This window comes from Xenopus laevis, chromosome 1L (genome assembly GCF_017654675.1).
Source record: "Xenopus laevis strain J_2021 chromosome 1L, Xenopus_laevis_v10.1, whole genome shotgun sequence".
Classification (NCBI taxonomy): domain Eukaryota; kingdom Metazoa; phylum Chordata; class Amphibia; order Anura; family Pipidae; genus Xenopus; species Xenopus laevis.
The window spans coordinates 152,162,498-152,179,950 of record NC_054371.1 but is presented as its reverse complement, the minus strand read 5'-3'; the positions used below and the strand labels follow the sequence as shown (position 1 = coordinate 152,179,950).

The window sequence follows — 17,453 nt, the reverse complement described above, 5'->3', positions numbered from 1 at the left end:
CGTAATTTCGCTAGTGTAACTTCGCACCCTTACGCCTGGCGAATTTGCGCAACGAACGAAACTACGCAAATTCACTAACATGCGCATTGTTCTTAACGCCACCTTTTACGCTAGACTTCCTTCGCCACCTCAGACCTGGCGAAGCGCAATAAAAAGTAGATAGGGATTGCTTCAAAAAAAGTCAAAATTTTTTCTAAGTCCCAAAAAATGCTGGCGTGTTTTCTATATTATGGGTGATAGGCTGAAAAAGATCGAAAAAATTTTTGGGGCTCCCCTCCTTCCCCCTACATTTCCTTACTCATGGCAACTTAACTATACAGTGGGCACATGTGTAGGGCAAAATAAAAAATTTTATTTGATGTTTTGAAGGTTTCCCAGGCCTTTGTAGTGATTCTACATATTCCTCCATTGAAATTTGAATTTGGCGCCGTATGCAAATTAACCATCGCTAGCGTAACTTCGCTTCGCTTGGCGAATTAACGCTAGCGCAACTTCGCAACCTTACGATACCCCTGTGCGCAACTTTGGATTTTAGTGAATTTGCGGAGTGCTGGCGAAACTACGCCTGGCGAAGTGTGGCGAAGTGCGGCGAATTTGCGCCTGGCGCAACTACGAATCTTAGTGAATTTGCCCCACTGTGTCTTCAGGTGACAACAAAAAGTAAATCAAATATTTATTCGTGCCACTAGCAAAGCTTGAAGGGCTGGAATAGCCCGAAACGTCGCTTTGCTAGTGGCACGAATATATATTTGATCCATCTATCAAAGTGCTGCTGGATTTACTTGTTATATTGTGGAAACACACATAAATTGTTACTTTAGTCAAAATTCTGCATTTTCCCTGAGAATTAAAGCATCATTAAAGGGATGTAAAGGCAATAAAAAAGAAATCTATCTCCAATATATTTCAATTAAAAAATGTCACATTTTTTTTATAATAAACCTGACTTTATGCAGTGAAATTCCCTCATTTTACTTGCTTTAACAACTGCATAGGAAACTTCAGATGGTCCCCAACTGCTTTACAGGGAAACAATCCTACTTTCAAATGGCAGGAGGGCGCCCTCCCACAACTTACTACCTTGACCTTGAGCAGCTTTGTTAGTTTCCCTGTAAAGCAGCCAATAACTGTGTAGAGATTTGTATCCGCAGACCAAGTGCAGTCGTGATATCTGATTATTAATCAGTTTTGCTGTATCAGCTTCTATAGCAGATATCATTTGACTTGTGCTGTCGATCCCTAAGTTTAACCTCCCACATAAAGCCCAGACCAGACTGAGCATGTGCATAGTCTTGGTCTTGCAAATATGTTCAACAAAGTTACAAGATGACAGCCCCCTGCAGCCAACTTTGAAAACATAGATATATAAATACATGTTAATAATAATAATAATAATAAATCATTCATTTAATTAAGCTTATGGTGCAGTAAGTTCATGTTTATGTTTAGTGTACAAAATACAGCATTTCTAGCATTATTCTATTTTAGACTTTAGTTCCCATCTAAAGGAACGTATTAAATAGCATATTTGTAAATAAATCAATTCACTCCTGGTGCACAATAACAGCATTCGTGATTCCCTGGTTGCCTGCATAGGCGCCACATGCTAAAGGAACCCACCTTTTAGTACCACTGACTCAAGGCAGGTATTACTTCCAGTGATCTCTTACAACTGTGTGGCCTATACTCGCCTCTTGCCTACAACTGCACACAATACAGCAGAACAGGCTGAAGTACCTCACTGATAGATTCATAACAATTTTTTTAAAAGCAGTACATCACAGTGTATCTAGTTTCTGCAAGGCCACAAAAGTTATAGTAAAAAAGTATTTATTTAATGATACATTAAACGTCCCATATCTCCAGTGCCCATCAATTTTCATGCCCCAAGGGAATTTAGGCTGTGTCAGTTTGTATAAATGTAATGATCTTTCAGTTGCTATATTATACTATGCCTGAAGCAGTGACCTAATATTTCCATAAAGATTGCATTTTATAATCTAAGTTAGCCAATTAAAGGTATCACCTACTTTATATTTTCTCCTTTTGATCAATGGCTTATAATTAGTGAATAATGTTGAAGCACAATATTCTGCAATCAATATCACACATTGAACTTGCACTTCCTTTATCAAAAGAACCTTCTTGAACCTTCTTGAAAGCTCATTTAAACAGCAGAACCCCTGAGCAACCCATAATCCAACATATATTAATACTGTTACTTGATTATTTTTAGTTGTTATTGACTATATGTAACACTATAGCAGAGCACATGCTGTTCATATTGACTGACTATAAAACTACAGTTTGTAACAAAAGTGTATCTATATACCCACCTGCTCCTTTGCCTACAGATGTTATATGTAAATTCCCAAGGAACTTCCTGTTCAAATGGAATATGTCTGCCTCACTCTGAGAGAAGAAACCTAAAAGATCAGCATCTGAATAGTGTGTGTCTCTCTATGAAAAATATGAAGAATCTCTTGTGCTTTATTGCAGTTTTGTCCACACTGCAATGTAAGTTTCATTTTAAAATCATATCAATTTTTCCGTAAAATGATCTGTTCCCTATAACATTTCCTTTATTATGTGTAGGTGTGACATGTCAGATCTCCCTGACACAGCCTGGTGCTGTCACTGTGAAGCCATCAGAGGTTCTTCAGTTGACCTGTAAAGTGACCGGAGCCTCCCTCACTGACAGCTCCAAAATAGCATCTGTTCACTGGGTCCGTGATCCTGCAGGGAAAGGGCTGGAGTGGCTGGGAGGGATATGGCATGATGCCACCCCACGCTATGCCCAGTCTTTGCAGGGACGTATCACAGTATCAAGAGACACAAATAAAGGAGAAGTTTATCTAAAACTCACTGGAATGAAACCAGAGGAAACTGCTGTATATTACTGTTCTAGAGAAGCACAGTGGGACATATATTATGAGAGCATGTGTAAAAACATGTACAGATATCTGGGAAACTATAAAAAAAAATTAAATGTTGCCACATAAATAAGAGTAGTAATATTACTGAAATGTCATTCAATTACATAGAAGAAATCACTTGTGATATTTGATAAGTCTAATTAAGCATGGTATCATTTTCTACTAAGGCTCAAGGCCTGAAATGTCTACATATACTCTAGGAAAGCAATAAATAAGGGAAGCTATGTATTGATTTTGGGAAGTGAAATGTGACTCTTATAGCACAATGGGACATATATTATGAGAGCATGTGTATTACATGTCCTGTATAGGGATGTAGCGAACTGCCGTTTATGTGTTCGCGAACGCCGTTCGCGAACACCGGCAAAAAATGCGAACAGTTCGCGAACTGTTCGCGAACTTCGAACATCCGAAAATCGTTCGATTCGAACGATCGAAGGATTTTAATCGTTCGATCGAACGATTTTCGTTCGAATCGAACGATCGAAGCCATTCGATCGAATGATTTCATTCAATCCAATGGCTTCGATCGTTCGATTCGAACGAAAATCCTTAGATTTTAGCGATCGAAGGAATCGAATGGTCGAATGGTCGAACGATTTTTGACGCGAACGCCTATTGGCGAACGTCGCGCGACGTTCGCGAACATTCGGCGGACGCGAACAGTCGAAGTTCGCGCGAACTAGTTCGCCGGCGAACAGTTCGCTACATCCCTAGTCCTGTAATCTGGGGCACAATTCAAAATGTAACACACTGTATTTTTATATATATATATAAAAATATATAACAGTCCATGAAAGCACTCACAGCAGCCGCCATTAAGCATGAATCACTATATCTTTATTTGTGCATGGTGCATCAACACGTTTCGGCTCACATGGAGCCGTCGTCAGGATAACGACAGGAACTGTAATACATCATTAAATAACCCCCATATCCAATCAGAGTGAGACTCTAATTGTGACATCACACAATTTACAAAACTGCCACCATATTGTACTCATAAAAATATTTAAAATATTTAAAATAACTTTTTTTCTGTAGGATATTAATTGTAATATCACTTCACACCACCAGGTGTCAGTGTTCCCACTCAGTGCTCAAAAATCCAAAAAGTACATCAAAATGTCCTTAAAAAGAAACTTTGTGTATATAGATAGATAGATAGATAGATAGATAGATAGATAGATAGATAGATAGATAGATACAAGGGAAAGTTGTGCTCACCACTAATTTTTAAAACCATTAGGCGGGGGTGCAATGCGGCTGTGACCACAAAATACATATAGACAAATACAAGAGTCCTCTGCACTCAACCCATTATCAATATATTTAAGACAGAGACATTTTGTGCATACTGCTACTAAAAAATGCCTTACCCTTTAAACAACACACGGATTGTTTGTCCATATATTGCAATATATTTAAGCTGGACAACTACATCAAAGTCATCCCATATCTGGCCAAATGAAAATTGAGCATAGGACTGGCCAGATATGGGATGACTTTGACGTAGTTGGCCAGCTTAAATATATTGCAATATATGGACAAACAATCCCAGTTTTGTTTAAAGGGTAAGGCATTTTTTAGTAGCAGTATGCACAAAATGTCTCTGTCTTAAATATATTTATAATGGGTTGAGTGCAGAGGACTCTTGTATTTGTAGATATATATATATATATATATATATATAATACAGATACTTCACATTAAAAGCAGACAATAAAGAATACAATTTACTCGCAGGGTGGATGTGTTAAGGGCATATTCAGACATAGATCAAGAATCTGTAAGGTGAAAAATAGTATGTTATGTTTCAAACCAAACTGAACCACAAGAATAGTACATATAAATAGCCCAAAAAGGCAACAATTTATGTTAGAAAACAATTCAATTGCAGTTGCCCATTTAACCCTTTGGGAGTGACACAATCAAGTTTGAAGATCCAAAAAGCCTCCCGTTTCAATACAAGTTTCTCAATGTCAACACCCCTAGGTGGTTTTGGTATGTGGTCAATGGGCATGCACTTGAACTGAGAAGGGTCATGCCTGGCTTCACACCAATGTTTTGCGACAGGTTGTTGGGCGATGTCCTGCTTGTTGGGCTCAATTTTCCTGTCAGGGTCTAGAGCCACCCTAATACTAGCCCTATGCATGCTGATCTTATCCTTTAGTTGTCTTGTGGTTTTACCACAATAAATAAGGCCACACGGACATTTGATGACATACACCACCATGGTGGAAATGCACGTCATCCTATGTCTGATTTTATATTGCTTGTCTGTCCTAGGGTGCCTGAATTCAGATCCCAAGATCATGTATGACACATCACACATCCTGAGCTTCTAAGTACCCCTGGACATGGCATTAAGAAGTGTGTGGCTTGTGGTTGGGTGTATTTCCCCACTGGGTCTGAAGGGCTGAAAAGTACCTTAAGATTTGTGTTCCTAGAAGAGCTAGATTTGGGCTTGTGTGGAATTTTACCACCTCATCGTTGGTCAATATCTCCCAATACCTAATTACAGACTTCTTGGTGTTATTACTGTGGGGGTTATGTTTGGTCACATAATATATTTCCCCCGTGTTCTCCTTTTGGAGATGACTCTCCCTTGGTATTAGCAATTGTTCACGATTCAAAGACATTATTGCGTCAATGGTTTCTTTAATCAAGTTGGGGGGGGTATTCCCTATCCAAAAATGTTTTACCCATTATTGCTAGATCCTCTTCCTTCTGTTTGGGATCACTGTCTATGTGAGCTACCCTCATCAATTGAGATTTAGGGAGTGAATTCAACAGATGTTTTGGGTGGTGACTGGTGTAATGTAGTAACGTATTCCTATCAGTAGTTTTGGTGTACAATCGAGTATGCAAATTTTTCGCCAGTTTCACGAATTTCGCGGAAATCTGCATTTGTACATACAGAAGTCTTTTGTTGTTATATTGTGTCCTTTGTTGTAAACACATTATGAATCATTTACAATAAAGAAAACAATTTGAAAAGTGAAAATAAAAGTCTGCAGTCGGTCATTTTTTAAAATTTTGCATGCAAACATTCTGGGTTGTGGAGTTGCCACAGACACAGAGACCTGTAGGTGCCATGTAAATACAGTACTAGCTGCATTTAGCCAAGAAGGAGAGAGGAGGCAAATCCTCAGATATACCCCCTTCCCATGCCCTAACTTGTGCCTCATTCAGATGCCCAAGTCAGATGCCCAGCAGAGAATACTGCACTGTACACCTTGTGCCAGTTTTTATCCAGCACAAAGCACACAGCACAGCCACAGAAAAGTACTGTAAATGACCCCTATTCTTTTTTTAAAACTCATCTACTGGATCTCACACCATCTTTCTTAAACAAGAGCAGAAAGGGGTTTATAGTGTGAATTATGAAGCAATAGAACTACTACTCAAAACTTGTTTCACTGCAATAATTTTTTTTTTGAGAACTATTAAATAGAATATCTACATGATGTACAAGTACTACATATGAATTGCCGCCCTTAAGATATAATAAAACAATCACCATTACTCTTCTGCTATTGACACATAAAGGGTCATTCACTTACTGCAGATGCAAAGTGCACATCCAAATGCGATGTCAGTGGTTTTTACATACAATGTATTGTGTCTGATGACTGATGAATGCCATTTCTAGTGTTTGCCATGAGACTAACATGTATGCCTGACACTTTAGGCATGTTTGGCTTGCATCTATTGACACCGATTGCTGTGGAAAACCTTGAGTTACTGCCTGGTCAGGAGGTTGGGAAGCTTCAGGGTTCCCTATCATCATTAGGTGAAGCAATTCTCAATTTAGGAGGAAGACAGCTGAAATGTTCACAAATAAACAGAAGTGCAAGGAGTGTGTGTTGATGCAAGTACAGATATGGGATCCATTATCTGGAAACCCGTCCAGAAAGCTCCAAATTATAGAAAGACCTTCTCCTACAGACTCCATTTTATCGAAATAATCCAAGTTTTTTAAAAAATAATTTCCTTTTTCTTTGTAATAATAATAAAACAGTGCTTTGTACTTTATCCAAACTAAGATATAATTAATCCCTATTGGAAGCAAAACAATCTTATTGGGTTTAGTTAATGTTTACATGATTTTCTAGTAGACTTGTGGTATGAAGGTCCAAATTATGGAAAGATCTGTATTCCGGAAAACCCCAGGTGCCGAGCATTCATGATAACAGGTCCCCTACCTGTATCTTTAACAAATGGGATTTTTCGTGCAACACACTGTGGGGCCCTGATATGCTCAATATGTCAGTTGCTGTATATATTTGCCTGCTTTCTTTGCTTATACTTAATGTATGTAAATTATCATGGAACTTCCTGTTAAATACTATGAGTAGAAATAGTCACCTCACTGTTGCAGCAGGAGAAACAGAGACCATGATAAATATGAAGAATCTACTGTATTTAATATCTCTGTTGTCTTTGTTTCAGTGTGAGTTGTATTTTAAATGATAAATTAATTGTGTAATAATTTGGCAACTCTAAATCTTTGCTTTATTATGTGTAGGTGTGACATGTCAGATCTCCCTGACACAGCCTGGTACTGTCACTGTGAAGCCATCAGAGGTTCTTCAGTTGACCTGTAAAGTGACCGGAGCCTCCCTCACTGACAGCTCCAAAATATATTCAGTTCAGTGGGTCCGTGAGCCTGCAGGGAAAGGGCTGGAGTGGCTGGGAGGGATATGGCATGATGCCAGCACACACTATGCCCAGTCTTTGCAGGGACGCATCACAGTATCAAGAGACACAAATAAAGGAGAAGTTTATTTAAAACTCACTGGAATGAAACCAGAGGAAACTGCTGTATATTACTGTACTAGAGAAGCACAGTGGGAAATATATTATGAAAACATGTATAAAAACATGTCCTGATAGCCATAGTCATTATTACACAATGTAACAGTTAAAAAAACAATATGAGTAACCTTAACAAAACAGCACTATTCTGTCATGTACATACAGTACATTGGAGATAACAAAATTGTTGGCTTTTTGGCCCATCAAATTCAGGGTGTTTTACTGATGCTAAATAAGTCAACAATGTACTCAAAGAAAACAGCAAATAAGGGGAGCCAGGTATCTATTATGAGAACTATAGGATGCCACCATATAAACACAGCATAATAAATAACTTGGGGCAGATTTATCAAAGGTCGAGGTGAATTTTCGAAGTTAAAAACTTTGAATTTCGAGCTATTTTTTGACTAGGGAATAGTCCAACTTCGATTTGAGGTTGAAAAAAACGTAGAAATTCAAATTAAAAAATTTGTCATGTACTGTCTCTTTAAAACTTCGACTTCAACCATTTGCCACCTAAAAGCTGCCGAATTGCTGGTTTAACCTATGGAGGACCTCCTAGAACCTATATGGAGGCAATTAGTGGAGTTCTAAGTTTTTTGGGGGAAAAACTTTGAATCAAAGTAGATCGAAGGCGCTATTCCTTCCATTGTACGTTTCGAAGTAGGTAGAATACGGACCACTTCGGCCTCTAAAAACCTTCGACCTCTATTCAGTTGGTCTTTTTGAATTCGAAGTTCGAAGTTTTTTTAACTTCGAACTTCGACCCTTGATAAATATGCCCCTAAATATTCACAAAAGGTTGGGGTTTCTTCTGGCCAAAGTTCCCTTATGAAAAAGTTTATAAAAGCACAAAACATTTATTTCATGAGAAAAATGGATCCAGGTACAGTATATCTCTTGAAAACTCTAGTGATGTCTGTGACAAAATTTGAAAGTGAATTATAATAGTTATTTCTCAGAGTATTGCAACTATTTCATTATGTCTGACAATATTTCACTTGTAGTGATGAGATCATTTTTTAGTCAGCCATGGCTTTGCAGCGAAATTCCGCATTTCGCCATCAAATTTCTTTTTTTGTTACAAACTGCTGCCAAAATTTGCACAGCAAAAAAAAGACAATAAATCGCAATAAGAAAAAATGCCCATAAAAAAAAAACACCGATTGAATTTAATACTTTTGGACAAAAAAAGTCACCATAAGAAAAAAAGCGCCGATTTGGAGCAAGAAAAATTGTCGCTTGTGTAAAAAATTGTTACACCGAAAAAATGTTGCTGCCATTGACTTCAATGCATTACACACATTTTTTGCTTTTTTGGAAATGTTTTCACTGTTTTGCAAAATTTTCAGCGATGCAAAATGGAATTGATTCACTCATCATTATTAAATTGACTTCTAGCCAGTGCTCCTGCATCTCTTGGACTAAAATATCAGTCTATGCCTTGTGTGTGTGGAGGCGTTTAATAAAGGTAAAATGCAGTGTAACTTGCTGGTGCTGTAAACATTGAAGATTAGTGATGGGCGAATTTGCGCCGTTTTGGCGAAAAATTTGCGAAATTCGCGAAATGGCGAAAGATTTTCGAAACATTGTTTTTGCAAAATGATTGAAAACAAAGTACAGCAACAATATACTGAACATTTTGACACACCGTTTCTAGATTGTATTAAAAGACTTTATTTATATTGCAATAAAATAAGACTAAAGATATTAAAATCCAAGGAACTTTTACAATGCTGACACAACTATGGTCAAGTTCCAATGGGCAGACTTATCAAAGCATGAAATTAGAGCTCACCACAAAATAACTAACCCACTTTCTATTCATTCCTATGAGTTTTTTAGAAGCATATTTTTCAGTGTTTGAAAGTTAGAGTTTACCATTTCATAAATACACTTTTAAAAATCCAAAAAGAATGACTAGAAAGTGAGTGAGTTTATATCTCTTACTTTTTGTCTATAGGATTGTTAATACTACATTTTGGTCACACATGTTGATGGTCAAACTGAATTGACTGTTAAAGGGCAGATTTATCAAAATGTGAGAATAGAGCTCACCACAGAGAAACTCAACCACTTTCTATCATTCCTTTGAATTTTGAAGAAGTGTATTAAAAGTGGGTGAAAGTTAGAGTTCACCATTTAATAAATAAGCTTCTAAAAATTCAATAGGGATGAAAGAAGATTATTCAATTTTTCTGTGTTGCGCTCTAATCTCAGATTTTGACAAATTTGTCCGTTAATCTCACACACGTAAAAAGTAATGTTAGAGCTTGACATTTTTTTGTCTTTCTAACTATGCTGGGTTACATATACTGCTCTGTTTTGTATTAATGAACTTTGTTTATGTAAATAAAAATAACCTCCCGGTTTAGCCAAACAATGTGCCAATGTAATAAAAAGTATTGGAATAAATATGTACTAGGTCCTCCTTTTAAGTATTTTGCAGTAATGTTGGCATATGCTTACCCTCTACTCCACCCATCTTTATGTAAAATTCTTAAAAGAACATTCTTTAAAGCAACCTCATCTCCAAGACTCTCGACCCTTGAAAGCCAATTTGGGACAAAAATCATCAGTAGGGGTTTCCATTCTCTTGAATATTTGTAGCTATGATTTTTTTTTTGGACATGGTGGTTTCTGGACACATAACACAACTGGATTAAAGGATTACAGGCAACAATTATAGGGGTAAATTGACCACCTACATCTTTGTGTATGTGCATCCAGGGTCAGTACTATTAATAGTCAAAAGAGGCATTTGTCTATGGTGCAGTGCTAAGTGGGTGTTAGACATATACCTCTTCTATAAACCTTTAACTAAAGGAGTGTCAACCGCATGCAGCGTTTTTATAAACGCTCAATGGTGACCCCCCGAAAAGCAAGGGGGCAATAGTTGATGAGGCTTCACTTTGGTTGGTCACTATATAAGGCCTGGCCCTATGTGAGGCCTCTTAATCCTGTTGTGTTACTATGGATGTGTGCCAGTTGTCTAGGGGACCTGCACCACCAGTGCACTAGTGTTAATTGAAAAGGGAAGTGCAGTGAATTTCTACAATTGACTTCTGGACACAGAATCTAAACCATGAAGGAGAACAGCTGCTATTCATGCCACCCCCAAAACTGACAAATTATATTACCAATTATAATTTCTGATATGATCTCAAGATTAACTATGCTACTTTCTTCCTTCCAATTTTCTCTTGGCTCTTATTTGGGCCATACCTGTTACTTGCAGAAGTTCTTAAAGAGGAAAACTATCCACACACACTTCCATTCAGCATCCCTTTATGTTCTGACCATTACACAAAAGGATAGATTAATCAACACTCAAGTCTAAGTTTTGCAGGAAATAAAGTTTATCCAGAGTTTCCAAAACGTGAATTTTGATATTTATTAAGCACAAAAAAATGCTTGATTAAAAATGTATAATGTAATATGTATAATTAATCCCTATTGGAAGCAAAACAATCTTATTGGGTTTAGTTAATGTTTACATGATTTTCTAGTAGACTTGTGGTATGAAGATCTAAATTATGGAAAGATCTGTATTCCGGAAAACCCCAGGTTTCGAGCATTCATGATAACAGGTCCCCTACTTGTATCTTTAACAAATGGGATTTTTCGTGCAACACACTGTGGGGTCTGGATATGCTCAATATGTCAGTTGCTGTATATATTTGCCTGCTTTCTTTGCTTATACTTAATGTATGTAAATTATCATGGAACTTCCTGTTAAATACTATGAGTAGAAATAGTCACCTCACTGTTGCAGCAGGAGAAACAGAGACCATGATAATTATGAAGAATCTCCTGTATTTAATATCTGTGTTGTCTTTGTTTCAGTGTGAGTTGTATTTTAAATAATATATTAATTGTGTAATAATTTGCCAACTCTAAAACTTTCCTTTATTATGTGTAGGTGTGACATGTCAGATCTCCCTGACACAGCCTGGTGCTGTCACTGTGAAGCCATCAGAGGTTCTTCAGTTGACCTGTAAAGTGACCGGAGCCTCCCTCACTGACAGCTCTAAAGTATATGCAGTTGACTGGGTCCGTCAGCTTGTGGGGAAAGGGCTGGAATGGCTGGGAGGGATAGCGTATAATGCTGACACAGCTTATGCCCAGTCTTTGCAGGGACGCATCACAGTATCAAGAGACACAAATAAAGGAGAAGTTTATTTAAAACTCACTGGAATGAAACCAGAGGAAACTGCTGTATATTACTGTGCTAGTTATCCACAGTGGGAAATATATTATGAAAACATGTATAAAAACATGTCCTGATAGCTGAGTCATTATTACACAATGTAACAGTTAAAAAAAAATATGAGTAAACTTAACAAAACAGCAGTATTCTGTTATGTACATACATTGGAGATAACAAAATTGTCGACTTTTTGGCCCATCAAATTCAGGGTGTTATTGATGCTAAATAAGTCAACAATGTACTCAAAGAAAACAGCAAATAAGGGGAGCCAGGTATCTATTATGAGAACTATAGGATGCCTCCATATAAATACAGCATAATTCATAACTTGGGGCAGATTTATCAAAGGTTGAGGTGAATTTTCGAAGTTAAAAACTTCGAATTTCAAGCTATTTTTTGTGTACTTCAACTAGGGAATTGTCCAACTTTGATTCGAAGTTGAAAAAAACTTAGAAATTCAAATTCAAAAATTTATCATGTACTGTCTCTTTAAAACTCCAACTAAAAGCTGCCGAAGTGCTGGTTTAGCCTATGGGGGACCTCCTAGAACCTATATGGATTCAATTGGTGGAGTTCTATGTTTTTTGGGGGACAAACTTTGAATCAAAGTAGATCGAAGGCGCTATTCCTTCCATTGTACGATTCGAAGTAGGCCGAATACGGACCACTTCGGCCTCCAAAAACCTTCGACCTCTATTTGTTTGGTCTTTTTGAATTCGAAGTTCAACGTTTTTTTAACTTCAAACTTCGACCCTTGATAAATATGCCCCTAAATATTCATAAAAGGTTGGGGTTTCTTCTGGCCAAAGTTCCCTTATGAAAAAGTTTATAAAAGCACAAAACATTTATTTCATGAGAAAAATGGATCCAGGTACAGTATATCTCTTGAAAACTCTAGTGATGTCTATGACAAAATTTGAAAGTGAATTAGAATAGTTATTTCTCAGAGTATTGCAACTATTTCATTATGTTTGAGAATATTTTCAATCACTTGTAGTGATGAGATGATTTTTTTAGTCAGCCATGGCTTTGCAGCGAAATTGCACATTTCGCCATCAAATTTCTTTTTTTTATAAACTGCTGCCAAAATTTGCACTGCAAAAAAAAGGAAATAAATCGCAATAAGAAAAAATGCCCATAAAAAAACGCCCATTGACTTTAATGCATTTGGACAAAAAAGTAATCATAAGAAAAAAGCGCCCATTTGGAGCAAGAAAAATTGTCGCTTGCATAAAAAATTGTTACACCAAAAAAATGTTGACGCCCATTGACTTCAATGCATTTCACACATTTTTTGCTTTTTCGGAAATGTTTTCACTGTTTTGCAGAATTTTCAGCGATGCAAAATGGGATGGATTCACTCATCATTATTAAATTGACTTCTAGCCAGTGCCCCTGAATCTCTTGGACTAAAATATCAGTCTATGCCTTGTGTGTGTGGAGGGGTTTAATAAAGGTAAAATGCAGTGTAACTTGCTGGTGCTGTAAACATTGAAGATGATGATAAAGATGATGAGGCCTGTTAAATCAGAGGGCCTGATTTACTAACACAGGTGATACCGTGTATTACCCCAATGCAGGTGCCAGCAGCAACCAATTAGCAATTAGTTTTTATCTGATTAGTTACTATAGGCAAGTGCACTGGTAGTTTAGCACCTTTATTTGTAAATCGCAAGAATTGTAAAATTGTTGAAAACAAACTACAGCAACAATATACTGAACATTTCGACACACAGTTTCTAGATTTCATTAGAAGACTTTATTTATATTGCAATAAAATAAGACCAAAGGTAAAAAAATCCAAGGAACTTTTACAATGCTGACACAACTATGGTCAAGTTCCAATGGTCAGACGTATCAAAGTGTGAAATTAGAGCTCACCACAAAAAAACTAACCCACTTTCTATTCATTCCTGTGAGTTTAGAAGCATATTTTTCAGTGTTTGAAAGTTAGAGTTCACCATTTCATAAATACACTTTTAAAAATCCAAAAAGAATGAATAAAAAGTGGGTGAGTTTGTATCTCTTACTTTGTGTCTATAGGATTGTTAATACTACATTTTGGCCACACATGTTGATGGCCAAACTGAATTGACCTAATGGACTCTTAAAGGGCAGATTTATCAAAATGTGAGATTAGAGCTCACTACAGAGAAACTCAACCACTTTCTATCATTCCTGTGAATTTTTAAGAAGTGTATTTAAAGTGGGTGAAAGTTAGAGTTCACCATTTAATAAATAAGCTTCTAAAAATTCAATAGGGATGAAAGAAGATTATTCAATTTTTCTGTGTTGCTCTTTAATCTCAGATTTTGATAAATTTGTCCCTTAATCTCACACATGTAAAAAGTAATGTTAGAGCTTGACATTTTTTGTCTTTCTAACTATGCTGGGTTACATATACTGCTCTGTTTTGTATTAATGAACTTTGTTATATAAATAAAAATAACCTCCCTATTTAGCCAAACAATGTGCCAATGTAATAAAAAGTATCGGAATAAATATGTAGGTCCTCCTTTTAAGTATTTTGCAGTAATGTTGGCATATGCTTACCCTCTACTCCACCCATCTTTATGTAAATTTCTTAAAAGAACATTCTTTAAAGCAACCTCATCTCCAAGACTCTCGACCCTTGAAAGACAAATTGGGACAAAAATCATCAGTAGGGGTTTCCATTCTCTTGAATATTTGTAGCTATGATTTTTTTTTTTTTTTTGACACATAACACAACTGGATTAAAGGATTACAGGCAAAAATTATAGGGGTAAATTCACCACCTACATCTTTGTGTATGTGCATCCAGGGTCAGTACTATTAATAGTCAAAAGAGGGACTTCCTGTTCGGCGTCTGAGGTGATGGAAGCACAGAGGTAGAGCTCCTGCTTAGCAGTGTCGTGAGTCGGCACATAGAAGCTGTTCTCTTCATTTGAGATTTGTTCGTGTTGGTTCCCGGAGTGAGGAGAGCCAGAGGAGCAGAGAGGAATAGGGATGTCGCGGACTGTTCTGCGGCGAACTTGTTCGCGCGAACATCGGCTGTTCGCGTCCGCCGCAAGTTCGCGAACGTCGCGCGACGTTCGCCAATAGGCGTTCGCGTCAAAATCGTTCGACCATTCGACCATTCGATCGTTAAAATCGAACGATTTTCGTTCGATTCGAACGAAAATCGTTTGATCGAACGATTAAAATCCTTCGATCGTTCGAATCGAACGATTTTCGGATGTTCGACGTTCGCGAACTGTTCGCGAACTGTTCGCAGTTTTTGCCGGTGTTCGCGAACGGCGTTCGCGAACACATTATCGGCGGTTCGCTACATCCCTAGAGAGGAAGCAGGTTTTTGGTGGTTTGGCTTCGCATGACTGCTGAGGTGTTCCTGATGTGCTAAGCTCTTTAGTTACCTCAGATTCTGCCATTGCATTTGTCAAGCCCACTCTGTATTCGAGATTCACCTGTGAACTTGCGGTTCTCTTAACCGGGGGCTCTGCTGCATACTGTTGATATACTACATTTTGAGTCAGTTGTGGCAAGTTCTAAGCAACTTATTTGTAACAAAATGGTGGCCTCTGATTTCCTGCTGGGACACTGTGGAGTTATCAGCTAACTTAGTCAGAGCTGCTTGCTGAGTCGTAGTCTGAGTGCTGTCTTATTTTGTGTCACATTGTTTCAATCTCAGTGACAGGAATTTGTCACAAAAAAGCAGTTATCTCTCTGCTGACTAAGACTAAACATTGTTAGTGATTGCTGTCATTACTGATACTTTTGTTATACCTTTATTGTATACAGTGTTGCAAATGCTTGAGGAGGATTGTATCCATAGAAACAAATCAATGGTTACTTCTTTGTGAAAGGAAAACAGAGACAAAGAATAAAACAAGAAGGAAATATTGACTTGTAATAAAAAGCTTTATTAATAAAAACAGGAGAAAAAAAAACATAAAAAAAACAAAAAAAAAACAAGAAGAAAAAGTGGAAAATTAATTAAATAAAAAAAAAAGATCATTACTCTCACATTTTGGGATTGTTGCTCAGGTTTTCTTATATATATGAAAACATATTCTCCTTCCTTCACAATGTCTTCTAAAGCTAATGGCAAAACATATGAGAAGGCTAACAAGAAAAATGTAAAGCTACAGGATATGGCTACAAATAGTATTTTCTTATCTCCCAACTCTGCTTCTACAAGAACATCTTTATCTGACGACTACTCTCTTATTGCGGCTGAAGTAGCCAGATTCATTAATCCAGTTATTGAGACTACAATTAGTAAAGCCATCGATAAACTACAGGAAAAATTTTCTGACATTTCAGGAAAACTGTCTACACATGTTAAGCGATTTGGAGAGATTGAAGATGCAGTTTCTCAAATTCAAGAAGAAACAATTGATTCTCTATCCAGGATTGACTCTTTAGAGAAACAAACTCAAGAGCTAAAGTTAAAACTTGATGATTTGAAAAATAGATCTAGGAGAAACAATCTCAGATTTATCAACATTCCAGAATCTTATCAGAATGACTTTTTATATGCTCTGATCTCTAAAACAATTCCTCTCAAGTTAGGTTTCCCTCAAGAATGCTACAATTTTAAGATAGAAAGACTCCATAGAATTGGACCTCCTAAGATGTTACATCCTATGAGACCAAGGGCTGTGATTGTAAAATATCTGGACTATTGTGATAAGAACAGAATATTTCAAGCCTATAAAAAACTACATACACTAGAAGTGGAAGGAAATAAAATATTGATATTTCAAGATTACTCGTTGCTTCTTTCCCAAAAATGAAGGGAATTTTCCCAAACTTGCCAGTCTCTGGCCAATTTACATATCATTTTTTCATTGATGTATCCTGCTAGACAAAATATTTTTACTTCTGGAGCTAGAATCTTTAGTGATCCTAGTGAGGAATCTGCATTTACTTCTCAACTGGAAAAGAAAAACATTGTAAACCTTGTTACAGAAACAAAATCCAACTCAAAATTCAGCTCTCCCCCCAAGGATCAAAGGTGGAAGAGATATGGAGAATCCTCGCCAAATCAAATTCTCTAATGACTCGATACCTTCTCAACTTCAGACCAAATCCAGGTCCAGATCTAGATCTCCGCTGCCTCCTAGAACAAGTAATCCTCCTCACTCCAGTGAAGAGGACATGATTTCTGACACAACTTTTAAAGGGATTTCTCCAAAATGACCCTGTGGCGGGTGTTGTGCTCTCTGTTTAACTCATCTCATTGAGAGAGTTTAAGTTTTCCATCCTTAGGGAAAAAAGGAAGTGTGATAAAACTTGATTTGTTATTTTAGTTCTATAAATTACTTTTTCAGTTTAATATGCTAACATTGTCATATATTGTTTTCTTTGCTTTATTTATTCCAGTGGATTTAACTATTTATGTATTGTTCTTTTTAAATCTGCCCGGACTCATTCTTCAGATTGATGTTCTCACCTAAAACAAATACTTTATCCATTGTCTCCTGGAATGTAAATGGGTTAAA

General features: G+C 37.0%; 1 protein-coding gene and 2 gene segments (V, D, J or C); all 3 read left to right on the top strand.

The window, feature by feature from the left end:
- Positions 1 to 17,453, top strand: part of LOC101027262 (uncharacterized) — an 834,796-nt gene that overhangs the window by 442,413 nt on the left and 374,930 nt on the right.
- Positions 1 to 17,453, top strand: part of LOC108714884 — a 540,168-nt gene that overhangs the window by 211,259 nt on the left and 311,456 nt on the right.
- On the top strand, positions 11,440 to 12,059 carry LOC121394337. The segment is given in 2 exon segments: positions 11,440 to 11,604; positions 11,680 to 12,059. Coding segments are annotated over 2 exon segments (468 nt in total).